Here is a 16,640-nt window from a genome sequence, read left to right on the forward strand (position 1 = left end):
CTCACACACACACACACACACACACACACACACACATTTTAAAGCCAGCTGGTGCATTAAGAAGTTATCATCATATGCAGTATCAGAGCTAAATGTGGCAGCTACTTGACATTTAGACTTTAGATCACAGTGTCCAAGGTGTTTCCAGCCATGATTATACTACAGAAGCCCTGAGGGCCAAATGAAGAATTCATTTTTCTGGTGAACCATTTTCAGATCTAAGATATTTCCTCTTCTGTGTTTATGCCTCAGTAATTGGTAGGAAAAAGCTTCACCAAGATAATCTTTCTAAGTGTAAATTTGTGAAAAAAACAAAAAAAACTAGAAAAATCTTTTTCTTTTTTCACAATTTCTCTCGGGGAAGAAAAAGATGTTCATGAATGAAAACAAGAGTATTTCTTTTCCACTCAGTTTCACATATAAAAAAATAAAAGCAATTTTCGTCCTGAAAGATTTTTTTCGTGTGTTTTTACAGATGGGAAAATACATTGAGATACTTTTTTTTTCCCTCCAGTTGTCTAATCATACGCACAGGAGAGAAAACAATATAGATCACAATTTAGAAAATGGATCACTAGAAGAAAAAAGAGTAATTCTTCACTTGCCCCTCAGGTTTTTTTTTACTGATATTCATACTGATGCAGAGTGACACTTGGTGCAGGAAATCGTTCAGAGGATCTTGGGACCTCTGAACTATTTTGCATTTTAAGGAAACAATACAATAAGTGCTTGTTTTTGGCCTGTGGCCAAAGATGTACAGTTACAGAGAAAAGGTTTGGGCCGACCTCGTACAGTGCAGCGCACGTTCATAAATATGCATGTGCTGTTTATTGTACACAAAGTACAGAAGTTCACCCAGAAGTTAAATATTATACTATCAGTGCAGGAGTTGGTACATCCTTCATGTCAACTGCTGTGTTACTGTGAGGCAAAGAGACGTGTCAGGGGTGATGAAGATGACCAGGGGAAAAACACAGAGTGAAACATGATTTTATGTGTGGATGCTATCGTGCCGACCTTACTTTCAGTCATTTTAACTTGGATCCTTTCCAACTAGTAGATAAGAATTGTCGGGTGCTGGGCGTGAATGTTTTTGTGGGGCAGAAAAGTTTGAGCTACACGTCGTCAGTCATAAACTGAGGATTATTAAAGTTTAACGGCTGCATACAGCTGCCCTCACAGGAAGGCTTTTCACACTGCAGCACTCGCGCAGCTGAAAACACTCTGACAGCCTCCTCAGCCAAAGAACGTGTTCACACTGACACATACCAAAGTGGGCTAACCTGGACTTCAGCCCGGGGCTTCCTGGTCCTGCTCTGTAGCAGCATCTCCAGAAAACTGACTAAACACGGGGCTTGTAGAGTTGGAACATTAGAAACAAGCTGTTCTCGGATGAGAAAAAGGTCCCACAATACTGTCTGAGGCTAGACAGGTGGCAGGGTCCGCCACATATAAACAAAGTGAAACAGTATGAAATTGTGTTGTGTTACTTTTAATGGTTTAAAGGTTGATTCTGACCGTGGCTCGTTGTGTTCCCTCCACAGGAACAGTATAAGTTCTGCTATGAAGTGGCTTTGGAGGCGCTCAGCTCCTTCTGATTGGCTGAGAGCTGAAGACCTCTTCTCTGAACCGCCGTTGACGCCGCCTGTCCTTCCCAACGCAACACGTGGGAACACACGACGCAAAGAACTGCTTCGTGTTGACCCGACCCCGACCTGTGAGCATGAGTGTGTGTGTGTGTGTGTGTGTGTGTGTGTGCCCGTGACACCCCCCCCCACCCCCCACTTGTGTGAGAGGGCATGCTTGCATATTTGAGTGTGTGCGTGTGTTTATCTACATGTGTGTGTGTGCCCGTGACCCCCCCCCCCCCCCCCCCCACACACACACACACACACAAACAACCTGTACAGAAGATGAAAAAAAAGCGACAAACACACACACACAGCGGTGATTTTTCATGTGTGTGTGTTTGCGTCAGTGACACTGGGGACTTTACATGCTTGTACAAAGAGAAAAGAAAAAATGATATGTTGAAAAAAAAAAACAAAAATCAGATGTTAAAAAAAAAAAAAAAGAAAGCGCCACTTTTTCCTTCTCTATCTCTCTGTCCTCTCTGCTGGGCTGTGATGTGACTATTGTACAGTACTTCCTTTTTAGATATATTCTACGCCTTGAATGTTGTCTCCCTCTGAAGGCTGGATGCACACTGGAAGATTTAATGGGAACTTTCACATTTAGCCGAGGTTCAAACGACGCCTCGACAGATGTTTATCCAACCGGGAGTGTTTGTAGAGAGAGACGAGATGCGGATGTTTTCTGTCGATGATTCAGTCGCTGGATCAAAGCAAGAAGCCAACAGACACTTGTGAATATTTCTGCCTTTTTTATTATTTTTTTTTCTTTGAAATCAAACGCTGATGAATCTCCTCGCAGCTACGGCCTCTTGATTGCATCAATGTTAAACACTAACGAGACTTGTAATTCAGTAATTGGTTACCAAAAAAAAAAAAAAAAGAAAAGAAAAAAAATCATCATTCACGCTGCATCAGATCAACAGTTTTGCTTTTAATGGGGTGGAAAAAAAAAATGGTTACAAATAGTGTAGCATGTCACGAGCTACGATGCGTGGAGTCAATGCATGGTGATAAATAACAACAGCATCAAACAGACAAAAGAGCAACAGTCCCGCCTCGCCTTTAAGAAAACACCTTGTTTTTCTTCATTGAGGCTGAAAGAAAAAAAAAAAAAAAAAATCATGAATGTTTCTGGATGGCTTTATGTGAAGTGAGTCTTGCCAAAATCTTATAGTGTGCATCCACCCTGACTGTAAATAAGATAAGACAACCACAGTCAAACAAACAAACAGACAAACATCACACACCAGGCACGTCGCAAACAAAAGGTTCTCATTTCAAAACACACCATCGCTCTGCACAGCAGTCGGTGTCGTTCTCAGCCGTGGGTCTTAGTTTGAAACAAAAGTCTTATGTTACCTTCCTACAAACGCTCCGTTCAGACACGTCGTCGAAAGAATTAAGAAATATATTTTTGCATATTGCACATTAAGCTGACGCCCACGTTCAGAGTGACTTACGGTGAGGAAGAAGATTGAAATGAAATCTTTATTCTTGAAGGAGACTTTTAGAAAGTTGTTCGGATTTAACGTTTGACTCGACCAGGTCGCCCTGAAGTCCGGGTGAAAGAACTAGAGCCCGACTGAAAGTATCAGAACCTATCCAAGATAAATCGGTTTCAGCATATGTGATGTCTGATATGGACACTTTTTTTTTTCAGAAATCACAGTGCAGAAAAAAAACATTTAGCTGAGTAATCGTCAAAACAATCAGTTGGTTAATTGATAATGACAATAATCTTTAGCTGCAGCCCGAGTCACAAGTGTTATATCAATATCAGAATATATTCACTCTCATAAACTGGTACCAGCACCAGCCTCAGAACTTCAGTATTAGTCGGGCTCTAGAAGAACTAAACAAAGAGTCATTTATTCAACTTTTTCATCCATTCGTTTCCGTGGTTGTGAATACTTGGTTTGACTTGAAATAGCTGAAAGGACGAAGAGCAAACGGTGATAAATCTCTAACTGAAATCGAGACGAACCAAACAGAACTTCTGGATGTTTCGCAGCTTCTGTCAGGTGAACATTCAAACACACGAAGCAACACGCAGGAGACGATCACACATTTTTTTCCGTTAAGCGTTTTCTCTAGGATAATATTTCAGAATACATTTTTCAGAAGTTTCTGATGGGAACTGGAGATGTATGACTGAGAGTAACTCTACCGACGGTGATCAAAACACGTTAATTAATTATCTTTAGCTCAGAACTGTGAGCCGCGCCACGTTTTCATGTTTTATATTCTGGATACATTTCAGTGGAGGAGAACACAAAGCGACGGGTCACATTTACTCTCCCTCTGCAAACAAAGCCTCAAATTTGCTTTTCACTAAACCCACCGAGGTTTAAAAATTAATCTCGCCGCCCGGTGTGATAGGAAATGATGTCAGTTAATGATCGACCCCGGGGTGAACGAAGGTCAACATGGCTGACAGTTCAGATCCCACCGCAGCTCAAAGAGAAGGACTTAATGAGAATTAAACCGCTGACTTCAGCTCCCCTTTGTCTCCTCATTTGATCAGACCTTCATATTTCCCTTAAAAGACGAAAGACGAAACAACAATCTAATATTAAAGACTCTTATTTCTGCGTCCTCTGAACTGTGTGAAGTCAAAAGGACTGTGAGGATATTTGGGGATTCGTTGGTCTTTTCTGGGGACTAAAGAACAGACGCAGCGTCGTCTGAGGTAAAGAAGACACCAAATTAAGGGCTTCATTTTCAAACATCATGGATGAGTCACTCAAACTAAAGACGGAAGCACTTTTCTAATCAAATCAAAACTGATTCTAACCCATCATTTCATTTATTTTACGTCAACAACTCATACAGATCGGTGTCAGCGTTAGGAGACAGCTGATCACTCAGTTTGGAGTGACACTTCGCTCAGGTGAAGGTCATCTCTGGTAACATTTGTTTGGTTTGTAAAGTGTCGATGCTCTTCTTGGCCAGAACCGACATACTTTGTGGCAAAATGTTGTGGCAAACTGTTCAGTCTGCGCTTACGTTTTATTTGTTCGCTGGAGTCCAGTCAGGCTCGTTAATGGACCTATAAAGACAAAGACAGTCAGAGTGTTGTATTGAAGACGATGTGAATGCCAGAAATGTTTTTCTTTGTTTCTTTTTTGTTTTTTTCCACTAAGGCTTTATTTTATTGGCTTGATTCATGGCCGTTCATCTGTATTATATATTTTGTTTGTTTTCGTTTTTGTTTTTGTTTTTTTAATTTGTTTTTGTTTGTTTTTTTTGTCTTGAATTTGTACATTTCTTTTGTATAATTATTATTCTGATGATTATTTGTCTAGCAAAGTGTTGTTTAGATCTGGTGATGCCATTACCATTGGTTGTTTAGTTGTTTGAAATGTGGTTAACATGAAATAAAGGGACCAAAATGTCGAACGTGATCCGGCGTCTCTCCTTACAGCCTCTGAGTCTGATTTACTGAACGTCCTGTGTGTTAATCTGATCGACAGCTGAACGTCACAACATGCGAGTTAATATTTCTGTCATCCTTTCGCTCTTAAAGGAGCAGTTCACACAGTCATTATCTACTCGCCTACACGGAGATGGAAAACTGGGGGAAGTTTCTGGATCCACAAAACAGCATTCTAGTATTCTCCTTAACAACTGGAGTAGATAAGAACATCACGATAGAAGGTGAAAAACAAGTCAAATGAAGCCGCGGGATGATGAATGATGAACTCTGTAAGATGGCAGTGATAATGTGTCTTTACATTAAGAAGTTTGACATCAGCGTGGAGATGTGAATCGTTCTTCAGGCTGGTGCAGTGACTCCACAGAGTGCTTCTGTTTCAGCCTCTACAGCTGTAAAACAACAACAGTAGTTACCCTCCACCTCTGCGCTCGTCTGCTTGGGGGGGCCTTAATTGTTGTTACTGACCTTGTTGTTCGCTGACGTCCCTGGGTAAGTTTCCGTCATCGATTCCGGCGTGATGAAGGGCGACGCGGGATGAGAGCGATGATTCGTCAGCTGAAAGAAAAGGTGGTAAACAAAAAATCAATGTGTCGGCTGTTACAGCCTTGTTGATGTGCAGGATGTTGGAAAAGTTAGTGACACGTCTACAAGGATACAAAGTTTTAGAGTTTCAGAGTGCGTCACCCCGAAGGAAAAGGAAAGAAAGTCCAGAAAACATCGAGTTATTTAGATGATTTAAAGTGTAGGACGATAAACGATAAAGGAACGGTCCGCCATCGTTTTCAGTCTTACTTCAGGGATTCACCGTTTAGTCTCTGATGGGTACGTTTGAGTAAATCTATCAGATTATTTTCTTAACTTGTGGCAGCTCATTAGAGATCCGACACTTGAGGAGCCTGGAAGGTTAAAAGCCAACAGAAACAGTCCTGGTGAGAAACAACCGAGTCCCAGTTAAAGGGACCGACAGCCACACCGGTCCAACTCCTCACAAACATTAATCCATTTAATTGTTTAATCTCCAGACCTTCGCTTTTTGTTTTTTTCTCCTACGAGTCTCGAGCTCTATTATCATCCCTGTGCTGGGGAAAAAAAAAAACAAAAAAAAAAACACACGGGTCTTTATAAGCTGATTTTTTTTTTTCTGCCTTTCTAATCAATCAGAGTCAGTGATGAACGCAGCTCCAAGCCAACGGCCTCATCCTTTATTTAGCTGGTTGATTCCCAAGGAGCTCATAAATATGCATGAGGCTGCGATTAGCATAGGCACCAAGGACGGGGCCTGTACCTTGGCATTATGACGATCAATCAGAAACACTAAGGGGCTCCTCAGAGGGAAGCTGTCTGTCAGCTTGGCTTTGGGCTGAGTTGATGCACAGCGCACACACACATCAAAAAAAAAAAAAAAGGTACGCTCAAAGCATACATAACACACCACACACACACAGGGAGAGGCAGACAAAAAGCACACACAGCATCCACACACACACACCTGAAGGCCCAGACAAGGCAGCACATATACAAACACAATCACAGAGATGCAAAGCCGATGTTTACCGTCGGTCTCGTATTCTCTCCATCCTTCTGTTTCCTCCATTTTTTTTTTTTCGCCCCCCAATCCTTCTCAGTACTGAGTTTGTAATGAGTTTGAAAATTGGCCCATTTCATTTGCTCTCACCGAAATGTCATTATCTGGGGGAGGAGGGGGGAGGAGGGGGAGCACCGAGGCGCCGTAATATATTTTTTCCACTCTAACAGGGTTATTAATATATTTTCTCCCGGAGAAGTTGTAACAAGGTTATATGGTGCCCGCTGCAGATCTCATGCATCTCCATGAGCTGTATTTACGCTGATTCGGAAATCTGATTCATCCACCTGTCGTGCATGTGTTCTGCATCACTGTGACAGTTTACCGAGTCATTTGTGCTTGAGCTCATTAATTTAAACATCCATTACAGCTCAGAACACACCAGAGTTTTTCCTCCTCGGTGGCTTCAGGTGGCGTGTGGAGGTACGAGGAGGTAGACGAGCTCCGCGGGAAGCTTCGCCTCGGAGATCAACGGGGGATCTTCTTTCCTGAGCTAATAATAAATTATTTGTCGGTGTGTTTATTTGCGTTTAACAAGTTCTGATCATTCAGACTAATAAACACAATCATATTCCTTCTGTGGCGATCCATCAGGGCGCTGGAATAACACTGTCCCGTCGTCCAAATGATGATCGAACGTGTGTTTAGGTCAAACAAAAAGCTTCTCTGCTCTTCCACGCAAATCACAAACTGAACCGAGCGCCGACTCCACCGCAGCTCGTCTTCTCACACTGTTACTATGATCTTCTCTCTTTCTGCAGCGCTGTGTCAGCACTAGTTAGCATCGCGGGCAGGCTAGCCTTCTTAGCATGAGACTTTAAAAAATGGGAAACAGCCTGTCTTTTAATGTAAAAGAAAGAAATAATTCTGGATATGTCCCTTTAACGGAAAAGTTAACGGGGTCTACTCATGGCTGAGACTCATCCTGCAACCAAGTTTCATGGAAATACGTTCAGTAGTTTTTGTGTAAAGCAAACTTTTCCTTTCTTTCTTCATCACACCTGAACCGCTTTATTACACTGTCTGAAATAACAACATTACAGTTAAATCAATGCACTGAAGCACTGTTGTCTTGAAATAGCTCTTAACTTATGACTTTCATGCCAGTTAACGGATCGATGAGTCCAGCAGACTGGAATGTGTTTAGCCTCCTCTTACAACTTTGGTTTTCATCAGCAGAGTGGATGTCATGAAGATGCTGAAGGCTGTTCTCACCGATCAGATCAGTCATGTTTACAGAACGTGATGAATTTAAAGAGATCGGTGTGATTAAAGACCACTTCTCCCTTAAATCAACCGCTGGTATGAAAGTGAAGCTCATCACGTGTCACTGAAACCGTCACCTCCAGAGATCTGTGACCTCGACGGAAGCGAGTCGGCTCATTTACCTTTTTTCTTTTTCCCGCGTCTGTGTAAATAATCTCCGCTGTTGTTTCCAGCGACGCCGCCGCCGTGAGGAGGGGAAGCAAAACGAAGATGCTAAGTCATGCGTGACCCGGGCTGCAATCCATCAGCTCCACTCTCATTCACGTCTGCTCCGTTTCCGTGGAGTTGGACACGAAATGAAGACATATGGGAAATCTCACCTGTGCTGCGGAGACAGAACGCAGGAGATGTGAGATTGCTGCAGAGATTCTGCCGCGGGTACAAAACCCTGAAAAAAAAGCTTTTGTTGCTCTCACCAGGTTACTTTTCACAGCAGCAGGGAGGCCGAGAGCACAGAACTTTCTTAGGCGAATAGTTTTGTTTTTTTTTTAATACTTGGCAGGTTTAATCTGTTCACTGGTGTGTCTGTGTGGAAGGTGCTCATTGAAATTGTGTCTATTTTGCAGGAACTTCTCTTCAATATGTTCATTTGCAAATTTCAGTCTTGCCTTCGCTGGGGAAGACACGGACTGAACAAAAGTTTTTTTTAGAAAAGGACTGAATGGAAGTTGAAGAGGTCCCAGCAGCACAAATTATGGCCAATTAGGGAAAGTCTGTCATTATTTCAGGGGACGACCGCTCTTCCTCCCGGCCTGCTGGTTAATTCTGAAGAAATTGGAGAAACCTGTCGCAGCTTTTTCTTCAGTCTGGAGTAACATATTCAGTCTGCTTCACTGTTTTCATACTTTAACGCATCTTTTGAACATCATTTTCATAATGAAGAACACTCAGTGACAAATGAATTTTAAAGCAGCTGCGTCAGTCTTTGAGGAAAATACTGTGACGCTCCAGAAATGTTTTGTTGACTACGAAACTTCACCCGACTTTTCGTAAGCATGAGGGCAAAGTAGAATAAATGTGAGATCAGTAGTTTTGTTTACTTTGAAATTTCCATTTCTCTCCTGGAAAACAGAGCAGTTTGGCTACTTTGGTCGCCACGATCACGGGTGGAGATGTCTGCAGGTATCTTTAGTGGTGTGACTCGACTGCAGTCAGCCGTTTGGCAGCTTTGATGGCTGTTGTAACGTCACCACCACCGTCCCCTCCACCTCCTGATGCTGAGTGTACGGACGTCAAGCTCGGACATATCTGTGGTTACCTGTGAGACCGGGCTGGTTATTCCTGAAGATCCACGCATGGCTTGAAAGGTGCACAACAGAAACTTTACGCTCCTGAACGCTGGAGAAAAAACGGTCGCGTTAACTTTCAAACACGTTATCACAGATTTAACTTTAAATGTGAATAAAGTTTGGATAATTCACTGCTTTTGATTTCGACCTGTACGAACTCTCAGGAGGTAAGTCATGCAGTTGGCCGTAATTCCATCAAACTGTGAGCTTCTTCTTCTTCTTCTTCTTCCTCGTGTTGCTGGACGGAGAGCTCTCACAAAGTGCTCTTCACAATCACCTCTTATCCAACTCAAATCCATTATTTAGCTTCACACCAACATGCTAAAGCTACATGTCACATCACTAAATATCCAGCAGATTATAATCTTAAGTAAATCAACCTCCCAAGTTTGAGTAAAACACAGATTTAAATGTTTATATTTTGTTGACTGGGAAGAAAAGAAAAAAAAAAAAACTGGCAGCATTAAAAGCAGAATCATGGCAGTAACAAAATAAAATAGCACACGGGAGAAAATAAAAGAGGCTGGAAATAAAATGATTTTGCCGTTAAGTTGAAGCTGGACACCTCAGCTCCGCTCTGAACGCTACTGAAGGACACGGCGTCTAATTGGATGTAATGAAGTTAAAGTGGAGAGCGCAGACTTGCTGACTAGCCTTTTAAAAAAAAAATCTCCGAAGGCAGTTAAAAAAAAAACAAAGAGAGAGAGGGGAGGTGAGGACAGTGGGAGCGGAGGGCAGCGGAGGAATGGAAGAAGATGATGTGGAAATTAACTGCAGAGGACGAAGATGCTCCATCAGTTCCTCTGATGAAGAGGCAGATCCCAGTCGGTATGAAATTTGGTATTTCGAGGTGTAAAAGTAAAGAAACGGCTTCGGTTGATGTTCAAATTTCCTGCGATACTGGAGATGAGTGATGAGGTTCAGACGGATCGATGACCTCCTCAGATTTACTGCGTCATATCCACAGTCGACACGTTCGATTATTATGAGCGACTTTGGGTTTATTTTTCTGTAAAGTCACTTCTAAATATTGGTAGTTGCTGGTTTTTTGGGGGTTTGTTGAGATTTGATTTCATTGTGTTCTTGTTTGACTGTGGGCCGTTTAAAGATATTTCAGATCTTCTTTTTCAACAAATTGTTAAGTTGTTGAATATGTTTTTATATCTGGTGCCTGAATCACCTTGACAGGTGAGGATGGTGTTCGTCCTCGATCCTCCTCCTGTTGTGTCGTGTGTCATATTGTTTTGAAGTCCTTGAACTAAAACAATTATACATACAATGATACAACGCAATACATTTCTGGATTCAGGGTGATATTTATGTGTGTGTGCAAAGTGTAATGATCTTTTTTTTTTTTTCCTCACGACCAGAGAAGTTGCTTGTTTCAGGCTTGTTTCTCTCGTGAGATCTGGCAACACTGTTCAGACAGCAGCAGCTGCATCCATTAAAACAAGACCAGGTTGTTTTTAGTCCACATCTCGTTTTATAAAAACATGCCATCCCAGTTTGTAACTCATTTTGAAACATTTTGTGAAAAAAAAAAACAAAAAAAAAAAAACACTCTCATCCAAAGGTTGTCCGACTGCACATGGTTGATCCCGTGTCACATCTAATCCAGTCTAAAGAAGATTGTATCTGGGTATATTGATATTTTTCCACGTGGAAACATAAGTGAGGAGCGTAAAGGCCAGTCGGTAACAAAGCGGGAGATAACTGTCAGCTCAGTTTGCCTCGTGAATGTGAGACGAGGCAGCGGGCGCATCTGCAAACAGACCATTAAACGTGAACTTTCTTCACTCTCAGCCTGATTGTTCATTGGCCTCCTCCACCCCCGGCTTTCATGCTGCAGGGTTCACAGGTTCACTCCACTCTGCAATCATTTCTCTCAAGTTTCTTTTCCTCCATTCTCTCCCGTCAGCCGGCATCGCTCTGAAAAGTGGTCTGCTTCACACACAATACTCAGAGATCACACGGGAGCGCCTCGCTTCTGCAGATGCAACTTAAAAAAAAAAAATTCAACAGATATTCATCAAATTCAAAGAAAAAGAGTGAAGAGAACACATATGTTGTCACTTCTGCACAAAAATGCTCTGGAGAATTAAATCATATCATAACAGATGCGTTCATATTGTACGGACGATACTGACGTGTCTACAGGAGGCGTCTCATCACGTTCACGTTAAAAGTTTACAAAGAGATGTTCACTCGTCAAAGCTGAGCAGTGAATCCAGATTTCAGACACGTTCATCGTCAGCATCACTTCTGACTGACATGCTGAGTCGCACGACCGCAACGTCGTCGTCTACAGGATGAGACGTGTTGTTGGATTGTGGGACAGCTGACAGGAGGAAGCGTACAAGCCACTGACACCATTATCTATTGTGGAACATTAGAAGGAGATTTCAACACAATTCAGTCAAAAGGGAACTGATTTCTAAAGTAGACTGTGATATTATTTTACCATAGATGTTAATATGAAAGATTATGCTGCACTTTTACAATCAGTAAATACACTGATGACCTTCTGAGTGTTCTTCATACAATGACAGACCTCTATATGGAAGCTCTGAGCGGCAAGAGAGGATTTACTTTTGCTAAGTTCTCTTTTATTTTTTTCATGTGAAAATGGTGAAAAAGAATTCAAGGGTGACAAAAAAAGAAAAATGTGGTCTAGTGGTCAACATCAGTATTACAGAAAGAAACACTTGAGCCTCAGTTCCTCCCGAAAAATATTTCTTTTCATTGTATTTCACATATATAAAGACATGTAAAATATAATATCCTGTCAATTTCTTTTAATTTTGACCTTAAATATAAAATCTTTTTAAAAAATAAACATTTAATTAAAAAAATCCTGTCAAAAAATATCAATTTTGATGCAAAATATAAAATCCTGTCATTTTTTCTTTAAATAACCTTAAATACAAATTCATGTCAACAATATGAATTTAGCTCATTAATATATACATTCCGCCCAAAAAACAAATATTTTAATCTGAAACATAAAATCTGTCAAAACAAACATTTTTTACCTTAAATATTAAATCTTGTCAAAAATATAAATTTTGATCTTGAACATAAAAATCCTGTCAAAAGATTTGTAGTCAGATGTAAAATATAAAATCCCGTCAATTTTGTTTAATTTTGACGTAATCATGTCAAAAGATTTTACATTTACATTTTGATGTAAAATATATTTTTTTATATAAAATATTAATTTTACATAAAACATAATATCCTGTCAAAAAAGAGAAATGTTGACCTTAAATGCAACATAATGTCAAAAAATGAATTTAGATTTTAAATATAATATCTGTCAAAAATAATAATAAATAATAAATCCATCAAAATGATTTTTTTTAATCTTGTCTTATGTCATTTTGATCCTAAATATAAATCCTGTCAAACACATTCTGACCATGAATATATAATCCCAACATAAAATATACATTTTGAGTTTATAATATAATATTATAAATAGCAAAAGCAGAAATTATGATTTTAAATATTAAACCTGTCAAAGACAACGTAGAAACTTAGACTGCAAAAATATGAGCCTGTCAGAAGGAGAAGTTTGGACCCTCGCCATCATCGAGACCAAACCGTCCTCCACTTCTCGTATTCTTTTGTTCATCTCATTGATGTGCCGTTTCTTCCTTTTCATCTGCGCCACACACACACACACACACACACACACACACACACACACACACACACACACACACACACACACACACACACACACTTGATAAGCCACAGTTACCATAGAGAGATTCCTCCATAGGCTAATATGCTCCGTTAAGCTCGGTGAGCTTAAGTAAGCACTCAGAAATTAGTGTTGGAGTCAGTCGCACACGTCTCCGGCACACAAAGGCTTCACTTTCAGCTCCCTGACACTGAATAGATGTGGCTGCACGGGTTCTGTGATACTGAGCTCCTTAATGGGAGTCAGTGAACTCTGGCCAGAGCCTGTCGAGAAGCTCCACAATCAGACAGAATAATAATCATGGCTGCCGTCAGCTCCTAACAATGCAGATAACTACAGAAGACGATCAGAGTGAAGCTAATAGTGTAACTAGCATTCAGCAGACCAGCAGTTTTCACATCACTCAGTGAACACGTCATAAACTCTTCCACTTTTAAACTGTTGTCAGGTTCTGGACACAAATGTGACTTCCACATCGATGCTGCTGGCAAACCGTTGATGACCTGTGAGGGAAAAACAGCTGGAGAGTCCGAATCACATCAGCTGTGTTGAACCATCTGGTCTGATACAGTCCTGCACCCCGGGCCGGGACTCGACCCCCCGGCCGGGACTCGACCCAGACAAAGCCTCTGTACAAACTGAACTAATGGGCACTTTCTAAAATGTTTCCTCTTCAACACTCCTGTGTGTTTAAAGTTAATGCTGCTCTTTATTGAAAGGGTTATGGATTTCAGATGAAAATGTGTATTTTTCATGGATTTTATATCTAAAATCCAAAATGTTAATTTTTTCTAATGGATTTTATATTCAAAGTAAACATCAATATTTCTGACAGATTTTATATTTTTTTGGAAATATTTTATATTTTAGGCCAAAACTTATATTTTTGGACTGATTTCATATAAGGAACAAAATTTATGTTTTGATAATTAACATCAAAATTCATATTTTTGGATGGATTTTATATTTAAAGTAAAAATGTACATTTTATGACATATTTAATCTTTTTAAAAGATTTTATATATTTTTTACAGATTTTATTTTTAAATTAAAAATTTATATTTTTTGAAAGATTTTATATTCAAGGTCAAAATTAACTTTTTTTTTTTTTTAACAGGATTTTACATTTAACAGAATCATTTTTCATTTTGACAGGCTTTGATATTTTAGGTTATAATGTCTCTTTTTTTTGGCAGGATTTTATTTTTAAGATCAAACTTTCTGCTGACTCTCCAAGAATCAAAGGTTCATGTGAACAGCCTTTTTTCATACATATTACTTAAATGTTCAAATTTTTTGTTTCCCCAAGCCGCACACACAAACACACACACACTGCCATCAACACGATATTTTTCATACACACACACCCAGTGGGGGAAAAAAACAAAAAAAAGGAAAGCACAAAGTGTGTTCGGCCTTTCGAGCAGAAGGAAGCGAACATCACAGAGCCAGTTAACGTGCCGGGGAGCATTTTGTCTCCTCAGACGAGTCGGAGAGCACCAGACGAAATGACTCAGAATCTGCTCTGAAAGCAGCTGGAATGAAGAGACGCTTGGCGAAGACATCACTTTAGAGAGAATTTCATATCAGACAAACCTAATCTAATGCTCCGTGCTTCAGAAACTTCAAACCAGATGGCAACTCACTCTGATGAGGCTGGATTTGAGCGAGAGCACGAGAACAAGACAGAAAATAAAGACGGGGACGATCACAGGAGCTTACTGTTATTTTTCCTCTCAGGGTGACTGCTTCAGTTTTTTAACAGGCAGAGGGAGAGGTATGAAATCTACAGGGTACAAGAGAGAAAGACAAAGCAAAAAAAAAAAAAAAAAATGGACAGGGCAAAATTGTGTAAAATGAAGTGTAACAGCTGCAACACTGTAATAAGCTGGATTGCTCAAATCAAGTCCTGGTGGTTTTGCTCCGAAAAATTGCCGAGTCTTCGACAGACAGAGACCCAGAGAAAGAGAGAGAGAGAGAGAGAGAGGATGACAGAGAGAACTGAGAGTGTCAGCCGTAATGCCAATTTACTATCTGACAACATAAAAATAAAGTTTTCTTCACAGGAGGCTAACCGGGGACAGAGGCGTGGAGGAGAAGAAGGAGAACACAGCGTGTGGGCGGCAGCGTAACAAGCTCCGCTCCTCAGACGACTTTCTGGACATGAAAAGGCAATTACAGCTACGACTCGCAAAACTGTGCCGCTGCAGAGACGCACAGAGAACAACAAATTGATACCGAGGTGTGTCGGTGCGATAAAAATCCACTTGTCACTGAATCCAGACGAGGAGGTGATAATACTCAGCGCTCTCAACAGGTTTGCAGTTTACTTGGGCGGAGGTGTGAAGTGTGACGCTTCGTATTCCCCTGTTCCGTCTGTGACATCAGTTATTCATTTAATATTTTGTTTTGGGTTTTTTTTTTTTTGCAATCTCAAATATCTGATGCCAACTCAGAACAAGGCAGGAAACAATAAAACAATATTTCCCCATGAGTCGAAATCCCCCCCAAAAAAACATCTGACCAATCTTAAAAACATCACTGAAGTTTTTATGCTTGACTGAAATGTAAAAGTTTGGTCCGATTTTAAAACACTCGAGTTGGACGTTGAACTCTCCGTCGAATCGATGTATCATAGTCCTTATTTTTGATAACCGGTTCCCTACTAGATTGCTGATGTCTTGGTGGCTAACAAGATAGCTCACATTTAATTGTTGTTGTTGATCTGCACATGTTGAATTCGTCCCGTCTGTTGTACAGCCCGGGTGGCTAATGTTAGCCTGCTACATAGAACCGCTAGTGGCAGCAGAGAAGCCAGAGACATTAGCACAGCTGAAGCAGCAGATTGGAAATATCCGTCCGCGTTCAACGACGTACGACGGTCTTGAAGAGTTTCAACTATCACACCTAGAAACTCTGTTTTAAGGGAAGACGTAGCACTCGAGGGTTAAATATAAAAAAAAGGGATTAAGAAAATGTTCACTATTGTTTCTGCGTTACGCAAGAGATTAAAAAAAAAAAAACCTGCGGACAAAAACAAACTTCAGAGGCTTTCACATTCCTCAGATTAACAGATGAAGAAACATGAATACTGTACCTCTATGACATGTTGTAACGTTTGTGTTGCAGACCCTCGTGTCAAATCTGACATTTTGTCATCACTTCTCCAACAGAACCCGAATGTTTGTCTCACAAAACGCTCTGACAGAACAGAACAGAACAGAACAGAACAGGACAGATTAAAGATGATCAACAGGGAAGAGACCAGCAACCTGAGTAACTTCAGGTTAAAAATGGTGCTATAGAAAGAGAAAAAAAAACAAAAAAAAAAAAAACAATCACTATGGCAACGGCCATTTGTCATATTTGGCACTCCAGCTCTCCACTTGACCAGCGATGATCACCGGAGCACCTGTAAAAAGACATTGTGCTGCTTTTAGCCGCTCGCAGCTCTGATGGCACTTTGGGCTTTCAGTCGCAACCGGTCGCTCCTCACTCTCTGTCCCTGCTGAACTGTATGTGTGTAGTTAACTGAGGTGTGTACGCGTGTAAAGAAACAAAATGTCAGTGTCAGATGTCGGAGAGGACGTATGTGTAGCATGCGCGCTAGTATGCTAACGTGTGTGGATCGTTAACTCCGTCAGGTGATCTGATGTTGCTCCATAAGTCTCAAACGAGCCTGAGGCAGCTGATGTAATGGTGTGTGTGTGTGTGTGTGTGTGTT

At 40.7% G+C, this 16,640-nt stretch overlaps 1 protein-coding gene and 2 long non-coding RNA genes across 19 annotated transcripts in view; 1 reads left to right on the plus strand and 2 right to left on the minus strand.

Moving 5' to 3' along the window:
* Positions 1-2,753, plus strand: part of ptprt (protein tyrosine phosphatase receptor type T) — a 311,154-nt gene extending 308,401 nt beyond the window's left edge. For all 17 annotated transcript variants that reach the window (XM_037099888.1, XM_037099891.1, XM_037099886.1 and 14 more), the window contains one exon: positions 1,545-2,753. In XM_037099888.1, the coding sequence (XP_036955783.1) occupies positions 1,545-1,598 (54 nt within the window). In that variant the 3' untranslated portion in view covers positions 1,599-2,753. The remainder of the gene's footprint in view (positions 1-1,544) is intronic.
* On the minus strand, positions 2,391-9,243 carry LOC119020532. Its single transcript, XR_005075359.1, has 4 exons — positions 8,962-9,243; positions 8,044-8,246; positions 5,536-5,625; positions 2,391-5,459 (listed from the first exon to the last, which is right to left on the minus strand). It is a non-coding gene; the product is annotated as an uncharacterized LOC119020532 (long non-coding RNA).
* A 1,473-nt stretch (positions 9,244-10,716) lies between these two features.
* Positions 10,717-16,191, minus strand: LOC119020530. Its single transcript, XR_005075358.1, has 3 exons — positions 16,014-16,191; positions 11,358-11,586; positions 10,717-11,209 (listed from the first exon to the last, which is right to left on the minus strand). It is a non-coding gene; the product is annotated as an uncharacterized LOC119020530 (long non-coding RNA).
* Between the last annotated feature and the right edge of the window lie 449 nt (positions 16,192-16,640).

This window comes from Acanthopagrus latus, chromosome 6 (genome assembly GCF_904848185.1).
Source record: "Acanthopagrus latus isolate v.2019 chromosome 6, fAcaLat1.1, whole genome shotgun sequence".
Lineage (NCBI taxonomy): Eukaryota > Metazoa > Chordata > Actinopteri > Spariformes > Sparidae > Acanthopagrus > Acanthopagrus latus.